The sequence below is a fragment of the Actinia tenebrosa genome, unplaced genomic scaffold, assembly GCF_029948245.1.
Source record: "Actinia tenebrosa isolate PJP-AT-01 unplaced genomic scaffold, QUT_ActTen_1.0 PGA_scaffold5__44_contigs__length_20552954, whole genome shotgun sequence".
Classification (NCBI taxonomy): Eukaryota; Metazoa; Cnidaria; class Anthozoa; order Actiniaria; family Actiniidae; genus Actinia; species Actinia tenebrosa.
The window spans coordinates 16,804,810-16,828,210 of NW_028292582.1; the positions used below are offsets into that span (position 1 = coordinate 16,804,810).

Genomic DNA, 23,401 nt, shown 5'->3' on the forward strand with positions numbered 1-23,401 from the left:
GTATAGGGGGAGGGGGGGGGGGTACAATTTTTTTCTGCTAAAGGAGGGGGGGCACAATGTTTTTTTTGATATTAAGTAGGGGGGAACGCAGCCTTAGCCTCGAGTTTGTGCAGAATATTCACGTGTTCCAGTCAAGGTCCGTCGAGTTTCAAAGTGTTTGTATTGTTAAAGTTGTGCATTCTTTACTTTACCGTTGGTATTTGTGAATATGTAAACACTGATACGAGGCTAACCCTGTGTAAATGAGTCTGTAATCAAGGAACACAGCGGTATTTTGGAATTCGAAACTGGTCTATCATGCACGTGCTACTTACATGCACATGCAATTTGTGAGCGCGCGACATTGAATAAATTGTTTTCTTTTAAATGAGTGTAACTAGTAAAAGAAGTACGCAAAGGGAACGAAAATTTTCATAGTTTAGGTGGAATGCGGGTGCAGAAATTTATGTTGCACGATTTTGTTTTGTCATTGTTTTTTTGTGTTTGCTCGATATCTCTTTTCTGAAAGGTGCTCCAGAGGTTACGCGATATTTTTTTCGTAGGTGAAGTGGTTGCTCTATCATAATTTAGGGGTTTTACGCAGTCCCCCTCTGAATAATATAATGGTCCGCGTCACACAATAAAAACACGCATATGAATGTCTATTTTGTATATGTAGACATGCGCGTCAATTATTGACCCTTCCATGGAGAATAGACACTAATAGACACTAGACAGACAATCTATTGTGCATATATAGACATATGCTATGGAAATATGATTTTGAGATTTGTACTTAATTTTAATTCAAATTATTTACAGCTACGTCGGAGATTTCGAACCCGACACCGCTATCCGAAGATTTACGTACAGAGTGATCAGGAAGCTCGGCCGAAGCCTAAGGGAGAGGTTAGTCGGTCCCTAGACCGTAGATGATTAACCCCTTGTAGTTTTTGCATAGCCACCAGTGACCATAAACAAGGCCATGGTCAAAATGGTGGAAGGCAGAAAGGGATCCTATACTGGGCTGCCGGGATCCGCCGGGGTTGTGAGCCCCACCCCTTATTTTAAACCAAAAAAAACAAACAAGCAAAACAAAAACAAAACAAGCGAAAAGACCAAAACAAAATAAAACAAAAAACCAAACCAAACCAAACCAAACCAAACCAAACCAAACCAAACCAAACCAAACCAAACCAAACCAAACCAAACCAAACCAAACCAAACCAAACCAAACCAAACCAAACCAAACCAAACCAAACCAAACCAAACCAAACCAAACCAAACTATAGCATCACCATACAGTACATTCTACCGAGGAACGACTGGAACTAAATCTGGCAATTTAATTCTTTTTTTTTTAGAAATTAGCTGGAGATTATTAAAGTGCAAATGAACCCTTCGACACTACATTCTTGGTTTGAGTGATGCGTTTCTAAGTTATGAAGGTCTATACTTCCAATATGCTAATGAGTGTGACGTCATTAAGGCTTAAGCTGGTTCATAGATACAGTATTTAAAAAGCATCATTATTTTACTCATGGTTTACATGAAAGCTATTTAAAAGTTTTAATTTCAAAATGGCCAGCATTTAGTATTACTAGCAACAACAAAAATACTCAAATACCTTACCTGACGTCATCATCATTAACATTTTGGAAGTATAAACCTTCATAACTTAGAGACGCATCACTCAAATCAAGAAATATTTTACCAATCAACTATTTACTTTATGCAGAACCAGTACTGAATGTATTGTCAAAGGGTTCATTTGCACTTTAATAATCTCCAGCTAATTTCTAAAAAAAAAAAAAAAAAAAAAAAAAGAATTAAATTGCCAGATTTAGTTCGGTCCGTTCCTCGGTAGAATGTACTGTATGGTGATGCTATAGTAGTGAAGTACGATATTAAAGAATATACTGAACAATACACATAAGAGGTTTATTTTACTATGATGCACTTTCTTTTTAGTTTTACTAAATACATCCCGTGCGCCATCCACTTGTGCGCGCACAGTCTTTCCTTTTCGTCTTTATATAGTGATCAAAACGATATAAAACAGATGATGACGCACGGGAGTAGGGAAATGAGAAATTTAAAGTGCATCCGGTTACTAAAAATAGTCCAACCGGCAATTTACATGGCGCTCGCGTTGTTAAGAAGTTTGCCTTTATTATCTATGCTCTCTTGGTTATAATCATATCAGTGAAAATCACTGCCAGTAGCAGACTCCATAAGATAAATCATCCCTTATGGCGGCAATTATTCTATTGCAAAAGAATTCATAATAATTCAGTTCATAATAATTGTTCATAATAATTCATAACAACGGAGTTCCGTAGTTGAAGACGCAGTAGGATAGTGTCTCTCAGATTGTCGATTAACCAATCGCTCATAGATTTTCATTGTATGTCGTCTTACTGAACATAGAAAACGTCTTAAAATGTTCAAAACTCAAGTGGAAACTCGAGTGGAAACGCAAGTGGAAACTGTAAAGTTTTGAACATTTTTTAGACGTTATCTATTATCAATAAAAGGAGAGACAATGGGAATCTATGAGCGATTTGTTTTTTTACAATAAAATAATTTAAAAAAACATCTAAAAACAAGGAAAAGGTTTAAAAGAAAAACGGTTTCAAGCGCGCACTTGATCCGTGCGCGAACGATCATATTCGTCATTTTATGTCTGTCCTCTTATTGATCATAGTTGTCAGACAATCAGATTGCGAGAATACGCTCTGTTATTGTAAAATTAACAAATTCAAATCAGCTTTTTATGTGTTTGTCCTCTTATTGACGATAAATCACATTGTCAAAGTAGTGTGGATCCACATGCTACTTTGACAATGTGACTCTCAAGCCACGTCCATTATTGAACAATCGATGGTCATTGTAATTTTTGGGAATGTGGGATCCCCATAGGCCCTCCCCTTGCTACGGCCCTGCAAGATTTATCTAGTGACATAACTCGTGGAATGTTCATAAATAGGCCTAATTACCTTTGTATAAAAAGTGCCCACTCAAACCATGTGATGTTTACATGATATTCTCAATGAGAGTTGTTCCTTTATTTTTCTGAAATGTATTCGTTCATATTGTAGCATTTGTACAACATATGTGCAACACATATGTGTATATGAAAAATGTTCTCCAGAGAACATCATATAAACACATGTTGTACAAATGCAAATCTTTTATTCTAAGGTTGTTCATTACCAATGAGTTTACATTGAACTTCTGTAAGTCAAATGCATATACACGCGAATATACACACCATCTCTTCTCCATGCCTTACAACATTTCGCAAAGCAGCAAGTAATGAACAAAATATAATTTCATATCGATTAAATTAATTAAAGACATCAAGCATTCATTAGACTGTGTTGCCAACTAGAGGGATTGAAGGAAAGCCGGAAGGAATAGAAGGTGAGGTTTTCATTCATTCTTCCCCCTCCCCCTCCCCCTCCCCCTCCCCCTCCCCCTCCCCCTCCCCCTCCCCCTCCCCCTCCCCCTCCCCCTCCCCCTCCCCCTCCCCCTCCCCCTCCCCCTCCCTCAAAGTTATTGCTGTTAGATAGCCTAGCAATGCCCGCCAAGCAATTGTGTTGGTGTTTTGTATTACCTTTCTATATCTTAACATTTGAAATTCAAGGTCTCCATTTCACATCACTACGCACACCCTGAAATTGTTTTATTGAGTGAGAAAGGATCAGCCCAAGCAGAGTTTAGATAGTTGTCATCATTACAGGTTTCAAGGTTCTGCAAAAAAGAGTTGTTATACAGTTACAGCAAAAAATTAACCTGCGAAAATTAAAAAGGCGCGCCATTGCAATGAAAATATAAATCTCATTAATTATTTATACGGCGGTCCCGCCGGAGCACCATAGGTATAGAAATGTGGTAAACTTATCCAACTCAGTTTTCGTGGTCATCGCATGCATGGGAAGAATCCTGTGCGTAAGGCTAAAAGTGTCGCCCGCCCGGTGTACCGCTTTCAAATCCCACGTCATTTAGGCTATGACGACTTTTTTTAAGGTAGTTCCCTTGTTTTGCACTGCTGCATGCAACTAAAAGCATGAAACTAACAAAGCTTAGGCATTTTTATTTCGGAAACTAAATAAGAAACATGTTCAATTTCCACTTTTTCTCTATTTTTGAGTAGAGAAATTGCGATTTTTATTTGACTCGCCCCATTCTTCACTCGGAAAAGTGTCAGTTTTCGACTATTTTGAGATGTTTTTTCAATATAATTCAAAAACGAGAATAGTGACCCCCATTTTTTATTTCAGATTTTTGATTAATGCAATGCTCGTCATTATATATCAAAATATGAAGGAAAGTTTATTAGATAGATTTTGAAATATTTTGGTGGGAATCGGTCGACATGTGCAATTTTTGGACGTTCGTAGAGGCGCACATACCTGCATTTTTCACTAATAGTTCAAGAATCATAGTCATCCAATGAATGTAATGGATTTAATAGTATAGATTATCTAGTAAACTTCGAGTTATAAGTACGTGCTTTGTTTTCGGTAAAATTACTTTTGAACTGTGAATAAAAGTTCTTGATTACAGCTTCCGGTTGCTACCGAATTTCACTATAAATTGACATATTTGGAGCATCTAGCGAAAAATCGAGAATGGTAACCCCATATTTTTATTGCAGCTTTTAAATGTCCATAACATCATAAATGTCCATGCGAAGTTTGAGACAAAGTTTCTAGTTTCAAGGGAATTTAACCTTAACGAGCTTTTTAACCATCATTTTAGTGTAAAAATTGTAAAAACGAAACAAAAAGTTATGGAAGAATTCATGGAAGAAAAGAATTCGCCACAATGTGCAGGCCCGTAGCTAGGATTTTTGTTGGGGGGGTGCTAATTTACAAAAAGTGGACCAACCATATACTTTATTTTTCAAAAGTCTTATAGGACGCATAGGTATAAATAAATTATTAAAGTAAAATTGATTTTTTTTACTTAGTTTTACGTGAAAATATCATACCAGCCAAAATCTCACTTGCTTAAAAAGCAGAGCTTTAGCTCGCGTGGGGGGGGGGGGGGGGGTGCGAACGCACCCCCTGCACCCCCCTAGCTACGGGCCTGATGTGAAGATAGGGGGTAGGCATTTTCTATTTCGTTTTATTTAGCTAATATAAAGCCGATGTCTAAAGTTCCTGCCGATATGATCTGTCAAAATTCAAATCCAAAACAACAGACACGTGATAATGAGCTGAAAATTGGCGCGAAAACAGCTAATCGATATTCATTCGGAATACCTCGGAAAAACTTCTTGAACCGATCAGAACCGTTCATTTCTACGAAATTCCAAATAATATTTTCAAACATTGAAAACGAATGAAAAAATTCTTGCCTTAATTTTATATTTGGAAAACTCTACAGTGAGAAAATTAATAGATTAAAATTGTATAATTTTTATTCGCCAAAAGACAAAGGCTTGATGCTGCCTTTTACGCTAGAATAAAATCAAGTTTTTACGACTGACAAGACGATTAAAATTCTATCATTAGTAACCAACACACGGAAATCCAAGCAATAATTATTCCGTGTTTGGATTTTTTCGGTAGCAATGCCAAAAAATGAATGTAAATTGACTTCCTTTCTTTCTCTCCTCTTTTATAATTTCCTTCAATAAAAAAGTTTTTAAAGGCCTGCATTTCATATGATATAAAACACACTAAATCCAATACTAACTGAAGAAAAAGCTTTTGTTTGACTGACCCAGACAAAGCATCATTAAAAGAAAAAAAAGCAACAAAATTAAGAAAACAAAGTGAAGACATTTTGGTTTCCGGTATGAAAATGCTTTAAATAAATTATCTTCCAGGCTGTTTTAATTGCTAATTTATGCTAATGCTAGGCTTTCACGATAAACAGCTGGCCAAAAACACCGTGATGAGCATGCTACAAAGTACGTTGACCGATACCCGGTCACATGATCATAGTTTCACTCCCCGTCATTTATATTTATCATCCGCCATATTGTTTACGTATGAGCCCGCGCGACTTTTAAGTAACCGCATGCGCGTCTATACCACAGGAGGACCAATCAATGAAGTTATGTACCACAGGAAGACCAATCAACCAATTTATATCTGCCGTGCTCCCTTGGACGAGCGAGAGACTGTGGAAGAGTCTAGTTACATTCCGCTCTCCAAAACTCAAAATGTCGGCCGAAGAAGACACAGAACTGAGAGATTTAGTGGCACAATCACTGGAAAGCAAAGGAGTTCTAGGGAAAATAAGGGTAAGAAAAAGTCAAGATTTTAAGTTCTATTTCATTCTTAGCTTCATTAATGCTTTATTTGACGCAAAAAAATTTTGCAAAAATCTTCGTTTAACACTTTTTGGTGAAGTCGAAAATCTTTACTCTTTTTCATCGGGATAAAAGTACCAGACGCTTATTTTGTCTTTCTTATTTGCTGATAGAAATAATTGATTACTTGGTGTTTACTTTTGAACGGTAAGCGCATTTGATATTGTAATTACGAAGGATTTTGGCTCAATGAAATAAAAAAGTTGTTGCAAACGAAGCTTATTTGTTTTTTTGCAAGTATTGATAATCGTTTTTTCCAGTGATTAAACTCATTATAAAGCTTATAATTATTCCTTGAAATATTCTAAAATTTAAAATAAATTCGAGTATAAGGGAGGAAGCATTAGATAGTTGAGGGGGATGGGGGGTACTGCAGCAATTTATGTTGCACGATATCTATTTTGTGCAAACAACACTTGCACGCTTTTTTTTGTGCTTGCTCAATATTTCTTTACAAATGGAAAGGTTGGGCGATCTCTTTTTTAGTAGGTGGGCTTGCTCAATCCTTTATTTATTTTAGCAACCCCCCCCCCCCCCTCCCTCCTCAATTATCTAATGGTCTATCCTTAAGACTTATAAATAAGTGCTGTGATAGTCTAGACAGCAATCTTACTCTCACATGAGTTTGTTTTGGAAGGCAGGCAATATCTTTTTGAAATAATGGTGACATATAAATTATGTGTTTTTGTATTGCTTTAATCCAGGCTCAGTTACGCGCAAGTGTGTTTTTAGCCTTGGAAGAGCAAGAAGAAGCAGAGGTCTGTATTATTATTATCTTGAAGCCCACAGGCAGCCCAAACAAGGTTCCTGTGTATGGATTACTGTATGAGGAAATGTATTGGAGTGGTAGCATTGGAGTTAGCATATAAGTCAATATAAAAAGGAAACATTTCACTCAAAAATTTGTTTAGATAATCACATGGTGACAAGTGAAATTAGGGATAAATTTGTCACATATTTGTGAAAATTTTGACTAACAATGTGATTACCAATTAATATCATAATTAGTTTTTGAAAATGGAGTTTAAGATATAATAGATGTCCAGAGAAAATTACTTCAATCCATTAGCTTTTTTTATTTTTGGGTTCCGAATTATGTGTGTGCTAAACTTTTTCTTTCGAAACTAAACTTGTCAAGATGGTAATATTCAAAATTCAATATCTCTATAACAAGCCATGGACACCCATTTTTTTTTCATTATTGGGATCAGCAAATTAGCAATTCTGTATGTATAATATCTTTCTAAGAACGTTTTCTCATGAGAAAGCATTAGTATAAACCTCTTGTCATTCACTGAATGTATTTTTATTCCAGAACAAGGTTCCTCTTTCAAACCCAAATCTGAAGAAGTTTTTAAACACTAGTGAAGGTAACTATTTATTTATTGGGTAGTTTCAAAGAATATCCATACCCCTACCATTGGTGGCAACTTCTCCTTCGGATTACCAAAATGCCATCGATGGTAGGGGTATGGATATTTTCTGAGAGCTCCTGTTTTGAAGGAGTTTTTCAATGTAGGCCTGCGACTATAATGTTTCATATAAAATGTCATGGAATTTCTGTATCAGTTCTTAAGTTTTATACAGTACATGTTATATTGATTATCCATATTAAAAACATGACTTTATAATGATTTCTTCAGGACGACTCGTGGCTGGACTTGTTAAAGAATTTTTGGAATTTTTTGACTTGGATTTTACAATAGCAGTCTTTGATCCAGAGAGCAGTTTTGTAAGTTTTTCCTATACTTTATATAATAATTATTATATTATAGGCTATCAATAAAAGGCCAGTCAGTGGATAATGCTTGGCCAAAATTAGCACTATAAATGGATGGCCAATCATCTCTTAGAGAAGATATCCATACCCCTACCAGCAGTGGCATTGATCCTTTCTTATCCCCTTGCCTTTGGAAATTCCTATGACTCAAGGAATTCTATGCATATTGCCCTTTCACCCCTCAGGAATTCCATATATCATCCCATATTATCTTTCTTTCTAGAAAAAGTAATAATCTTTGTTTTTATGTCATAAGAACTTAAAAATCAAAGTAGGAAAGCACATACCGTACTTGTATTACCAGTATCAAATTATGGACTACATTGTAAACTTTACCAAAGGTCTTAAACAAGGACCGCTGAGCACCCTTAAAAAGGGGGTGGGGCTTAGATTAGGAAATATAAGAGACTACATAGTATTGAAAAAGGTAAAGTGTCAGAGCTACTGATTATCATAACTTATCTTTGGTTTTCAACATTTTCTCTAGCTTCTAAGTTTACAGCAGCCATAAAATTAATGATTTGTTGTTGTTTTTTCCATATAATATGTATTTTTGCCATTATTTTTTATTATTCCTGAATAATTGCTGATCGGTATTTGTCAAGCAACAGTCATTTCAATCCAGGTTAATTTAAAAAAATATAGTTTTGATCCAAGTTGATTCAATCGAATTAATCTATGCCTAAAGTATTCGATCCACTTACAAACATGTTCAGTACATTATCTTATTAAAGACAGTAATCAATCAGATCAGAACAAGACAAGATCAAATCACCACAACTGAGTGGAGTGCAATTTGGTCTGAATCATCATCTGATTTGTAATATCAGTTATTAATCTGTAGTGTAATACTGCGTAGCTCATCAGTCCAGTTTATGGGCTCTTAAGATTGTTGACCTGCTATGAATGATCTTAGTCCACGGATAACAGTTGTATATAGCATAGAGTCAATAGATAGTCGATGAGGCGCCTAGTGCCGAATCGACTATTTGACTCATAGAAAACGAGAATGAGTAGTCTAATTGTTTTAGCATAAACCTACTAGCTAAAATTATTGTATTGAAAACAAAAAATGACACTGAAAACTTTACTAAACAAAGCAACGGTCAACCGGTGGCACTGTTTTCATTCATATTTGTGAACTCAACTGGAAGTATAGCTTAAACTTGCTCTATTTAGACTATAGCTTTTTGTATTACTGTCAAAACTCTCTTTCCAATATTTTTTATCTTATCAGTTCTTTGGATCATTTTTCTTATTAATGAGTGGTAAACTGAAATAATTTATTTACAAATACTTTGTTGTCAGATCATTCAAAGCCGTGCCATGTTTACAATTTGCTTAATATAAGATTCTTGTCAGTTAACTTGCACTTTCTTTATTGTTTCGTCTGTTCTTACCATTTAAAATTCTTCTTGAATATATGTGAATAAGTTGTCTTTTGGATTTTTTCTGTCCTTTGAGAAAATCTTTTAAAATGCCATTGTTATCTCAGTAGTCAGTTGTTTGTCCGTTGTAAGTTTGCACATAAAAATTTCAATTAACCCTGAGGGCTGCTTTTTTGTGTTAAAATTGCCACTATGTTCCATTCCTTCCCTTGATACAGTTTTGTATTTTCGATTTAAAATTTTTTTTAGAGAAAACTTGAGCATGCATTTGTTTGTTTTTCGCTACTCGCTATCTATCACAGGATAGATAGTGAGAACGTTAACCAATCAGATTGCAGGATTTGTAATAGTATGCTAGTAGGTTTATGCTAGTAAAGCATAGTGTAGTGCTGACATCTGGCATCAGAGAAAATTGTGGCTTGCTGTACCTACCAACATCTGAGAATGCAGTCACAAGGGGAGATCCATTGATGTGTCAAAATCATTTTCGTGTCATTTTTTCTAAGTGTTATTTTATTTTAGTGTTATTTTAGTGTTGCTTTTGTAGTGGTTTAGTGTTGCTTTTTAGTGTTCTCATTTAAGTTCACACTTTTACTGAGAAAATAGCTCAAAATAAAGAGCTTGTTATGTCTTTTGTTTCACCTTGAACAGCCATGAAACTCAACAAAAATAATATTCTTTTGAGAGTACTTTTTTTGTTTGTTGCTGCGGTCAGGCAAGCAGCAACACTTATCTTGATGGTTTACTGGTGCGTGATCCCTGAGTGCTAGATGCCAGAACAAATTAATAGTGATTAGTGTTTGTCTTTCTTTCACAATTAGTTTTGTCCATTAGATGTTTTTGTTTGATAAAACTGTTTGTTTATCTGTTCAAACAATTAAGTGAAGTCTTCTGTTTCACAGTCTAATCATATCAAACTTTATTTAATCATATTGCTGGAAGTCACCTCTTGAAGTGATGAATGATTAAGACATGGACATGTTATTTTTCAGCACTGTTGTGTGGTTCATGTTTCTATGACCTTTTCGACTTCTATTAACCTCTTTTGATATATTTTTTTTAATTTCTCCTTTTCTGAGTTTGAAGTAGCTGAATGCACCAGCTTACTTTGATATACAAATATTTCCTGCTCAGTTGAGGATGATGCTAAGATGTGGAGTTTCTTTGAACTGTTCTTACTTACTAATAAATAGTTTCAGAAAAGAACTGTTTTTCATTTCATTCATTTTAATTTGTAAATTAAATTACTTTAGAAAACAACTTTTTAATATTCAAGCAATGTGAAACATAAATAATCAATGAAAGGTGAAAGTCATTTTGATCCAAAACTATTTGATTGATTACAAAAAACACTTAAGCTTTACAGTGTTATCCCATTTCCTTTAAATATGACAGTTTCTATTAGTTAATGTTATGCAGTTTACAAGGTTTTTATAAACCAACTAACTAGGGATTATTTAAACAAGAATTCAAAACTGTCAACAAATATGTTCTGCTATTTCAAACAGTTGGGAGGTTTGTGTTCGGAATAGTCTGCAATACAGCCTACTTTTGACTAACCATTATGTTGCACCCACACTCAGTCCAATGAATATACATATATTTATGGGTTGAAGGTGTAGGTGGGTGGATTGAAACAAGGTTCCTGGATTGAAATGACTGTTCGAAAAAAACTGCCATTCCTACTGATCTAACATAATGCAGCCTTTATGGTAACTTTCTAATCTTTTACAAAACATGAAGGTTCCAATGATTGTGAGTTTAAAAGATCTTTAAAAAGGTAGCTTAATTTTATGATTTATGTTATTACCTATACTGTAAAATTTTTGGAATGGATCTGGAACCATAAAGCAATGAATGAATTCTTAGGTTTTCGAGTTGTTTTTATACGATGTGAAGGTACAATACGATTAAAAGACTACAATGCAATTGAAACTACAAAGATCAGCTGGTTCAATTATCCACTCTTTTCACATTAGTGTTTCAAAAACGATTCTCCCCCTTCCCTTTGGAAATTCCAAACCAAGATTCTCCCCTCTCTCCTTCAGGAATTCTTGATCTGAAAACCTCACTACTCCTAAGGATTTCCCAAATGCCTCCCATGTAGGGGAGGGGAAAGATATTTTCTGGAACTACCCATTGACTGCATGGTCAAATGCTGATCAGTACAAGATGGCTGGTCATCATGTGTGCTAAATGAGAGTAATCATTTTGGCCCAGATACACATATAATTATTTTTTATAATTATATAATATGTGCTCTCTGATAACTCTGCTTTATTAGTGAATGAAGCATGGCTGCTTATGCTGTCATCATGTGCTGCAAATTTGCAAAAAAGTATAAGAAATCAGCATTGAAAACTATAATGGAACTCTTCTTTCTAAAGTAGAACAAACAAAAGAGCTGCTTTTTTTTCTGTTCTCTGTTCAGTAATACCTTTAATCTTTTTGAAAATCATCTAGTCATGTCCACGATGTTCAATATATTCTTTAGATTATGTAAAGAACTCAGTTATCAATGACAAATATACATGTTTTTCCCAGAGTGATAGATATCAAGGAAGAAATAATCTGGCAAATGAACTCAAGTTACATGAAATGGATAGATTTGCTGGCAAGCCATTGTTGTTAGAGGTTGTACAGCGAATGTTACATGGAAGCAGCAACAACAGCACTGCAACTTCACATGTAGGAAAGCTTCAACTGTCAATCGATGAAAGCCAGGTGAATAAAACAATTTTTTTCTAGCAAAAAAAAAAAAAAAAAAGTATAGCATAGCTTAAGTGTGGGATGTTGATGGATCACAGCCAGCAGTCAGTCCACAGGCATCTTGGGCATTGTCATTACATTTTACCCACAAATCCCAATTTCACAAGCATGCCACTACAAAAAGAAATGGTCAAAACTCAACATGCACCTATTGAGTTATAGTTGTTGGATACTTGTTGGCGTCTATGCACTTAAGAAACTTGTCACACTTAGCTTTGGGTTGTGCTGCCATCTACAATGCTTTTTTCGTGCTTAGCAGACTCCAATAAACATTAAAAACTTAATGGAATGATGCTGAGTTTTTATAAAAGGGCACAATCTACTAAGAATATTGCTATTTTTCTCGTCTCTGTAATAAGCCTGCCATTAAGAGCACCTCACGACAGAATGGACCACTCAGCCCTCGCAGCTCAAGCCCTTCGTCTGTTAAGGTATTTAATATGAAAATTGATTGATTGGGGTTACTGTGGACACACACAACACAAGCATCCCAATTCATATCATGTCAATGATTTTCCATATTTTTTTTACTGATTGACTGGTATATAGTAAATCCAGGGTTCACAACAATACCACAAAATCATTTTAATTTAATTGCTTGGGATTCCTGTGGACACATACAGCAGGGATCCCAAAACTCATCATTTCAATACTTTTGCTTGACACTCAGTAATGGGTAGTTCCAGAAAATATCCATACCCCTACCACGGGCGGCATCAATTTTTTTGCCCCCCTTGCCTTCGGACATTCCAAAATGGTTCAAGGCCCCTGGCCCAAGGAATCCCATATCTGTGTACCCCCCCCCCCTCCCCCCTGGAATTCCATATCATTATGTATTCTCTCAATAGCTTTCTAGACAAAAAAATAAATGCTATTTTCATGCAAGACGAACGGATACGAACTTAGGAATCAAAGTCGAAAAGCACATATTACCGCGAACTACAAATGAAACTTCACCCAGAGGTCTTAAAACTTCGAAATGATAAGAAAAAAAAAATTCATAATTTCATTGTTCTTATCATAACTTATCCTTGATCTTCAACATTTTTATTTTCTTCTTTGGACAAACAATGCACAAGTGAAGCAGAACAGAACTTGTGAATAAACGTGTTTTCGATTGGTGCCATCTTAATTTTCTGAATAACCGCTGATCTTAGTTAATGCAGGCTTTATAATCAAGAAAGACGTCATCGCAAAGAATACGTATTCCCTACATAGAGATAAAATTCTCTCGTAGATGTGGTGTACTTGCAATTTTTTAATCGTAATTCAATCTAATTGTTGTATTAGTATTGTCTTCAATCACCAAATAATTACTTACCACGCTTTAATTATGGGGAAAAATAATAGGTAAATTTCGCCAGGCGTTGTGGTCATACCTATGAAGCGATCGAAAGACTTCGAAGATCAGCTGGTTCATTCGCTCTTTTCACGTAGATATTTCAAAATCAATTCTCCCACCGTCCTTTGAAATAATTTTCCAGACCAAAATGCCCCCCTTTCCTTCGGAATTCCTGGTCTAAGAAACCCCCCCTCTCCTTCGGAATTCCTGATCTAAGAAACCCCCCACTCCTTTGGAATTCCAAAATGCCGCCCATGGTAGGGGTATGGATATTTTCTGGAACTACCCAATGTAAAAAAATTAATAGTGATATGATTAATTTAACTATTTTAATTTATAAAATGCAATTGAAGTCAATGGTAACATAAAAAAATGAAGTATATGAAAGACCATTTTTAAAGAATTAATAAAAATATACTATAAACCTAGTTTTATCAAAGTACTTAATAGTATGGTTCTCATTAAAGGAAGAAGAAAAAAGTCACTCAGAATTGATGATCAGTGCTGGATTTGAAAGTGATGATGATATGGTAACAACTTCAATTTTGACCTCCTACATTGATATACAATTAACAAATTGACAATAAAAATTATCTTTTATTATTGATGATAAATTGCGTCATCACATTGTCAAAGTAGTGAGGATCCGCAAGACATAGCCAAGTGGATCCGCATCCTACTTTGACAATGTGATGGCGAAATTTATCGTCCATAAGAGGACAGACACAAAAATCTGAAGTCAATTTGTTTTTTACAATAACAAAAACAAAAAGAAAAATGATAAAAGCCTCTCTTTTCTAGTGATCAAAACAACCAACTTAAAGAGCAAGCGCTCAATGATGACACCTTTGTCTGTCCTCTTAATGATGATGATAAAAATCAGTCAATCAGCGCATGAGAAATTTGTAAGTTGTTGTAAAAATTAACATTGATGATAACTCAAATGTTCTTTAGCAAGATTTTCAAAATGAATAAAGAATTAAATTTCCACTATTTTAACTTTTTAAACTCGTTTGCATCTGAAATGCTTAACTGTAAGTTGAAAATGACATGTCTAGTAATGTGTTTTTTTTACACTAACATAAGAGAGCAAGGTAACAGCTAAAATACTTAAGAGAGCAAGGTGTTCCAATTTCTATCCAGTAATAGGCTATAAATCTATTGTTTGTAAAATTCTGTGATAAATGAATCATGATAAAATTCATCTTTGTATGTAAAAAGCTTTTCCTAACTTCAACTAAGACTCATGCATCATTAATCCTTATATTTTTATGCTGGCATAGTTTGTTAACAGCTATTTATTCAGCATATAATACCCAGCATCATATGGCCCACTCTTATTAAATATGCCCTACCACTACACAACTCTCAACTGACACGAGGACAGGAGGAAAACCGGAAAACCTAAAAAAACGTTTGTGGCAAGGGAGAGATCTGGTTACACATGTGGCAGTACTGTGTATATTACCTAATGTCTATAAACTATCAAGTCCTTCTACTTGAAAGCCAGACAACCAGCCCATTTTACTGCAACATCACTCTTGTCTCCCATAATTTCATAATAAACATATTTTTATTGGTATTTTCATGAAATTGTAAATCAATAGTTTTACAATAATTTTGTTTCCCCACAGAAACCCAGTAAGATTCCTCAGAGAATAAAAGAGGAGAAATCAGCTAGCCTCAGTCATGCAAGTGAGAATGGATTAGATTCGTTTAGGAATGATAAACTAGACGTGAAAGATGACAAGTCACTATCAGACTCCAGAAAAGAAAAGAGTGGAAGAGGGTTAGTAAATCTAGTTCTACTAACTGGCTTGAGATATCATGACAGGTTTCATGTTATGAAAAAACTGCATGTTGTAGGCTTGGATATTTCTGTCAGTTTACTATATTATGATATCATCCTAAGACATCTCGTACATGTATCTCATCTTCCATTAACTAAAATGTTTGCGTGAGCCCACTACCCACTCCTAATAATCACTTTAAAACCCATAAAAATTCACTGAAGAAAATGCTTTCAAAAATTATATGAACCCACCTCAAAACTTATTCTTAACTCCATGTTCTACAATCTTTAACAAATGAAAACCTTCTAGATCGGTGACTGGAAATTATGTTAATTTTGTGATTTTTTCACCACAGAGGTCCAGACAGAACAATTGATAGTGATGATGATGATATCTTTTCTGACTTCCTGACCAAGCCAAAGTCAACTTTACAAGCAACCAAAACAAAAAAGTAAGTTTTGGTACACATATAGTCACCATTAATGCAAGCTTGAGACAGAGTTAATAGAGTTAACTCTGCTTGAGAGCAATTGTAAGCTGGGCCAATATAGCATGGTCTCGAGAGCAGCAGATGACTGGAATAATGTTAACGAAAGGACTAGAAATATTGAGGAATTAGATCTATTCAAGAAAAGTCTCTTTAAAGAATTTTATTAATTAGATGTTTTTTTAAAATAATTATTGCTGTTATAATTGTAACTTAATACTGTATTATATTATATATCAAACATCTTCCTATGAATTGAATTTGAAATCTTAAAGATAAATAAACTTATTAAGCGTATTATTTCTTCAATAAGACTCGGATCAAACAGCAGTTCAATGATAAAATAGTCTATTGAAAAATCCACTGTCTTGAATTAACCTTGCTACATGTCAATACAAACAAGAAAGATATGTAAGAGAATTACATGTATGGTTAGCGATAAAGAGCACAATTAAAACTTGTCAAAAAGTTGCCAAAAACCTGGAAGATGTCAAAAAGAAATCAAAAACTTATAGAAATGTTCACGGTACGATGCGTAGTACAGTAACTTGTCATAGGTTCCAAGAAGTCACGTGATACCATTATTGAATATACTTGCTCCATCTTCACGTTTTCCATGTTGTATTCTGCAGGACTGAATCTGAGAAAAAGTCATTAGACAGTAAGGAAACAGATTCTAAGACTGCTGGATATCTCGCCTCTCTTAAAGGAGCCCCTTCCCTGAGCAGTGGTAGTGGAGGACTTGGATCACTTAAAGATGCGCCACCCTTACCTGGAACCGCTGCTAAAGCCAATAAACAAATCCCCAAATCACCAGAGTGGAATGACTTGGCTGACATTGACAGCAGAATAAATAAATTAGGATTTGGTAAGTATTTTAATACTGCTATTTCAGTAGGTCGAGAAGCATTTGAAATCATCAAATCCCACACCCCAAGACATCGTTTTGACAGCTGACAGCTGTACATTATTTTCGGCTGGTGAACTTGTTGGAATTGAAATGTACACGTAAACTTATTGGAGTTGGCATATTGAACTTGTTAAGACTACGTGTAACCTATTTAAAGTCAAATATGCAGAGCCTGGAAAATAACTTGTAGCCACATTATCTCCACTTTTTACAATTTTCTCTCCTAAAGTCGACGTCAAGAGCTTTTGCCGGCTCGTTTATCCTTCCACTGTCATTTAATAAATTCATCATACGTATAAAACAAAACTATGAGAAATTCATAACTGGATTTCAACTGTAATAAAAACAAGTTCACACGCCAACTCCAACAAGTTCATGTGCCGAAAAGAATGTTTTGGATTGTGGGACTTTGATAGTCTCCTACTCAGCCATCATAAGTTTTGGTCCCAGGTCGTCACAGGCCCTCTGAGGATCTGGGACCAAAACTAAAGTTGGCTACAGAGAAGATTAGGGATTTGATGGCTCCAAACCATTCGCAGCCCACTGAAACCAAACTTCAACCAAAATAAATGAGTTGTATTACCAGGTTTTCGGGCCGTAAGCTAACAGTAAGCTGTTAAAGTGCAGATGCTTTATTTCTGTCCTAAAGTTCAATTCATTCCATTGGCCCTTTTTATCATAGTTTTATTCAAGTTTTATTCATTTCCTAGATATTCCTGGCGAAGAAAAAAGTACAAATTCACAAGAGTATGACTATGAAGATGACTTCCAGGCGTCAAGGTGAGACCACTAACACTTTTTTCTTACATTTCCCCCCTTTATCAGAAACATGTTTCAAAAACACGGCCAAGGTATGCAAATAGTGGTATACCTTGAAAAAAACAACAAGTTTAGCTCAGTTGAGACCTGTAAGTTAGATAACTCACTGGGTTATGCGTCACCATCTTTAATAAAGTTTGTTGTATCGCATTGTATGGTATTGTGTTGTAGTTGGTAAGAGCGTCGCTCTGTTGTGTGGGAGGTTGTGGTTCAAGACTCGGCCGAACCAACACACGGGGGAAACTAGAGAAAAACGTTTGCGCATGCGTGCATTTTAGCACGTTTTCTAAGAATTTTGAAGAGTTTGAGTGAAAAACTAAATGTTTGTTTTCTCCAAGTATACAAAAAAATTCGCGAGTATACTTTTGTTACAACTAGAAACTGTATTAACAAACACAATATGAAAGAATTAAACTTAAGTTTCAAGCATGGACACTAAGTTTTGGCATTTTATGAAGTCCAATTTATCAGGCATGTTTGAAAGTCAAATTTACATATGTTTTGACTAATTCGCATACGGATTCAGAGCATGCGCAGACGTTTTTCACTCGTGTCCACTCGGGGCCTTAAGCGACTTTCATAATCACGCGACCTCAACAAATTTGGCACCAGCCCAAAACACGGGTTATGGCTTCCGTCAATCAAACTCACGAAAATAACCGCATGCAAAAAGAGCGCAGTATTGATATAAATGCAAAACTTGTGGTTTATCCAAAATAGATGAGGAAAAAAATGGCGAGGAAATTTAGATCAAACATCAAGATAAACAAATATTTCAGTTCCTAAAATAGATTTATGAATAACTGAAAGGTTCTATCAAACTTGGCCTGGCGTCAGAAAAAAATGTGCAATGTCACTCATAGACCGCTTTGATATTGTTCTCGTTGTAATTCACCTTGTCGTTTAACGATAAAATGTACCTAAATTTATTGTGATTTAGTCATATTCTAAGTGAGCAAACCATACACATGATACTTCAGCTGGAAAACCTTACTTGACTCATCGTAATGATAAATTTGGTCCACGAGTCAATAAGCACCCGCAAGTTAGCGACTTTGTTCAATGGGAACCGAGCAACCAGTTTGAACGAGTCTAGCTCGATTTCCAAGCGGGTACCAATGTCCAGGCCCCAGACAAAAATGATAGCCTGATGCATCAGAGTTTAATAATCAGGAAACGACCACGATCGGCTCAACGAATACCCAGGTTCAAAGCAACGAATGGTAGCCTGATCCAGCAGAGTTGACCGATAAAGCGCACCGATTTTTGCAACGACCAAAGCAAAAAGTGCCCAGGTCCCAAGCAACTAATGGTAACCTGATACCTCGGAGTTGAACTCTAAAGATACCAACAATAGCGCCACAACTGCCCAGGCCAAAAGCAGCGAATAATAGCCTGACCCGGCCGAGTTGAAAACTGAAGATGCCAACTAGTAGCGCAAGGATTATTGCAACAAGTGCCCATACCAAAAGCAACGAATGGTTGCGTGATTCAGCAAAATTGAACAATGAAAGCGCAACAATTTTTGCAATGATCAGTGCAACAAGTGCCAAAGCCCCAAGCACCGAATGGTATTCTGATCCCTCGGAGAGTTGACCGATGAAAGCGCAGCGACTAGCCCATTGACCAGCGCAACAAGTGCCCAGACTTTGCGCAACGGATGGTAGCCTGCTCCAGAAGAATCGAATAATAAAGAGATCCATGATTAGCGCCACGATCAGCGCATTGATCCGCGCAACAAGTACCCAGACCTTGAGCGACGAATGGCAGCCTGATCCAGCAGGGGTTGACAAACGATCAGCGCAACGATTAGCGCAAATATTAACCAGGCTCCCAAGCAACAACTAATAGCCTGATGCTGTCTGGTGAAACTGCAACTTTGGTCGGCCCACATAGCGAACGAAGACGAGGGCCCGCGATGGCTGCTAGCAGGCCAGTCGGCCGACATGCATTGGCCCAAACGACCAGCAATTGCAGGGGAACGATAGCGCGATAAAAAAACTTTTAAAAACTCTTCTTCCTGAGCACAAAGGATTTGAAACAGTCTTCAATTCTGAAGAATCTTTTGAAAGAAATCTCTTGCTCTAAACGCTTCGGTGACTTGAAAGCCTTACATCTAGCGGTCAAAGGAAAATGTTCTGGATCGATCGTCTACCAGGTTATGCTTAACGGCTGCACCATAACACACTATTCGTTTCTCTATGTATTTTCATCACTTTTTCACCAAAGCCATGCATACTACTAGAACTGAATCTCTGCGATTTCTTGCTCAAACTCTCGGCTAAATGGGAGCCGTAGGAAGTTCAATCTATATAGATCACAAGTATTCGTTTTCGTATTTTCATTTGGTTATTTTAAAACGCATGTTTTGGGCTGGCGCCAAATTGGAATTGCGTGATTATGAAAGGCGCTGTAAAATAACTGAGGAGAAAGTGATGCATTTGTAATTACATCTACAAATGGTTAGACCTTCAAGTCTTCTCGGAATTAAAACTGTAGGCCCCGTCTGTCTTCACTGTATAACTTTGTATAAAGTGGACATAAAAGACCCACTGAAGACACTGGTAACACTAACACTACAGAGCCCACATTAATTAGTTATGCTATTCCGGTGTCCCTGACCTCACGGGGAAAAAATCAGTTCTCAATGCCAATAAGAACAACTAAGATTACAGTATGCACTCTAAATTGCAGGGTTACAGAGTTGTCTTTTGTGATACTAAAAGAGAAGCACTTTATTTGTATCTTTAGTTCACACCTGAGCGAACATAGCTTGAGCTTGACAGATGAAATCGAAGAACAGCTTAGTAGTTACCATAGCAACAGCAGTAAGGTTAGTTGACAACACAGCCCCACCCAACAGAGATGTCAGTGACTCTGTATTATTATTACTGGGGGTAATGTATAATTGGATTGAATATCTTGTCTTAAAATATGAAATTGTTAGTTCTGTCCTTATTCCATCCTTCCTGCCTCTCTCACTTCGAAAACAGAAAATTAGAACTGGCACAATTTGGCATTTTCAGGATTAAAAAGTTTGCCATTCATTCATATAGTAGAATGATTTTATTTAGCTCGTGAAAGAAAATTCAAAGTAAAACGAAAAACAATGGTTTAGTGTCTGCTGCTATGTATTTGTTTGACTATTCTTTCGCGGGCGAAAATTTCCGATAGAACTAACAATCTCATTGGTTGGAAGATGACTACGTGACACTAGCTAAATCTAAGTGTATCCCGGTCGGGAAATAAGTTGCACGTGACAAGAATGGTAAAAATAGTAGATATGAAATAGCAGTTCTGTGCCACTTAGATCTGGATTCATTGTAGATCATTAATTAGATCCGTATTTTCCACTCGGTCGTCTTCGGATCTAATTAATTATCCGCAATAAATCCGGAATGATCCTGAAATGGCGGTTCTCCAACAGGGGCCCCCGCGGATCTTTTTCGGATCAGGAGGATCTGTTCCGGATCTGTGGATTTTGAATCCACTCTGTTACGGATCTGTGGATTTTGAATCCACTCTGTTGCAGATCTGTAGATTTTGAATTCACTCTAATAATTCTAATTATTTTTGTAGGCTGACGACCCTTTAACAACTGATCGTACAGTATCTCGTGCCAGTGATAATGGCTTGGATTATGCAGAGGATATTTTAGATGATTTCTGATCATTTTTTCCTTGTGATCGCAAAATTTAGATTTGAATTTTCGGTATTATTCCTTTGTGACAATGTATATTTATATATAAGGGTGTATATAGTAATGTATGTGCACCGTATCTTTGCTTCAGAATAGGACATTTGCATTATGAGGTCATATGCCACAACTACCATAATATCTTGCACACTTTCTTTTCCTTTGATTGATACCAAATGCCAAATGCCTCATTGCTCTCATAAAAAAGAATGGTAAAGAATTCTTGAAATTGTATAAAATGTTTCCACCTCTAAATGTAGCTACAGTCCTTTCATACTTTACAGTCAACCGCTCATTTGTCAAAAGGACTTCATTTGGACTTGCATGTTTTTCCTATTTCACACTATTTCAGATGATTACTTCTTTTAATGGTTTTAGGGAGCTTTTCCTGTGACCAAGACAACTCAGACGGTCTGAGTAAGAAATGTATTTATCAATGGAAGCCAAGAAAGAATTTAGGAATTTAGCATCGATGAAGGAATACCGGAGAAAAACTCTCGAAACAAAAGAAAGACCTAATCTGCCCACATGCAATGTCAAATCCAGGAATCAAACCCGCCAGAGTGCAATACCGCTACACCTGAAGCGCGAAAAGCGTTTTACTAAGGTGACGGCAAAGGAACTTGAATTGAAAATTATATATACTGGCTGTCAAAACAAAACCATGCAAAACAAGTTACAGTAGGGGTGGTACTCTAAACTCGAAATTGGCGCCGCAGTTTTTATAAAACCAGATTTTGATTTTATTTCTTGCAACGTTTGCATCAATTTTCTTCAAAAACTCGCCAGGCAAATTCTATTGAACGTTGCCTTGTTGAGCAGCACCTTTGTTATATAATATGTTCCTTATAAACCAGACTTATCAGAAATAATGTAAGTACACTATGATATACACATTTAAGAAACGTCGGTCGGAGATCTGAGTTGGGCGTTCTGAGACTGAACGGAATTTTTTTTCTTTTATGTTGTGTGGCTAAAATGCAAGGAATGACATTCTTATTTGAAGGTTATGCTTCATATTCCAATCTAAAAGAAAACTACGTTGCTCTGCTATGAATGTATTTTACGTTTTTTTAAGCAGTGAACTATAACATTTTTGTATTACAGTGTTATTACACTTACATAATATTCCTATCATTGATGTTTACTCGCTCACTTTCATTTTTGAAACTTTTTGTATACGCATGGATCTATACTACATATATAATCACTATTTTCCCCCTTCCTTTATTGGTTACTATTAGGAAGGACTATAAGGGCGCTTTGGTTCACAGTTGCCACAAAGTGTAAATGTTATTATTATATTTATTATATTATTACATTATCAATATTTAATCAAGAGTGAAAAGAACATTTTATTCATATAATGCTGGGCAAGGGGTGGGGATTTGACCTTTTTGTCCAAAAATATGTCAAAACCCAGATCCCTGTGAACAGTTTTATTCAAAGGGTTGAAGGTGTTCACTGACCCACACTAATTGTGATGCAAATAAATCGGTAAATTATAGATATATTTCTAGACAAAATGTAAAACATTAAAGCTGAGAACAAAGGAAATAAAATCCGATTGCATAAAATAGCAAACATTCAACTGTGTTGGCTTTCGTCTTACATTCCTCCATTTCTACGGCCTCCGTCTTGAGTTAAATGACTGAAGCACAGGGAGCCCAGACAAGTTAAGAACTAATAATAATAATATTGGAAGGTTCTCAATCTCGTACCCGGAGTCTCCCGACGTCTTTCCTGCCGTTAGTGCCTAGGACAGTGCCTGGTAAGACTCCGGGGGAAACAATTTGTTTACCCCAGATTTCTGGGGTTCTGGTTTGTGTGAGTCCGCTAATAGTTCATTGCAGTCTCATTCTTATGGGTATCAGCGAAGAACATCTAAAAAGGCAAATTTAATGAAAAAGTGGAAAAGAATAGGAACCATATATCCTATGCTATGGACTGAGCCAACGAGGTTAATGAGTCATTTATTAATTGGCAAGACATTGAGATACAAAAGAGGCGGAAAAACGAATGTTTTATACCCAAGAAGTGAAGCTTTTGACAAAAACTGCTGCAGTTGAGGATGCTCAGAGGAGATTAACTTGTAACTGGTAGAAG

The 23,401-nt window shown here is 36.1% G+C and overlaps 1 protein-coding gene across 2 annotated transcripts; it reads left to right on the forward strand.

Annotated features, from left to right (window-relative positions):
* Nucleotides 1-6,138: 6,138 nt before the first annotated feature.
* LOC116294593 (centrosomal protein 43) lies at nt 6,139-22,879 on the forward strand. Of its 2 annotated transcripts, XM_031702225.2 has the most exons (13): nt 6,139-6,241; nt 7,015-7,068; nt 7,626-7,680; nt 7,954-8,042; nt 12,023-12,202; nt 12,607-12,678; nt 14,057-14,119; nt 15,224-15,378; nt 15,738-15,833; nt 16,502-16,737; nt 17,490-17,559; nt 20,350-20,431; nt 21,178-22,879. In XM_031702225.2, exons 1-13 carry the CDS (start codon nt 6,161-6,163, stop codon nt 21,265-21,267), a joined length of 1,323 nt encoding a protein of 440 aa, XP_031558085.2. In that variant the 5' UTR covers nt 6,139-6,160; the 3' UTR covers nt 21,268-22,879. The 2 variants fall into 2 exon arrangements, with proteins under 2 accessions (XP_031558085.2, XP_031558086.2); XM_031702226.2 differs by lacking the exon at nt 14,057-14,119.
* Nucleotides 22,880-23,401: the final 522 nt, after the last annotated feature.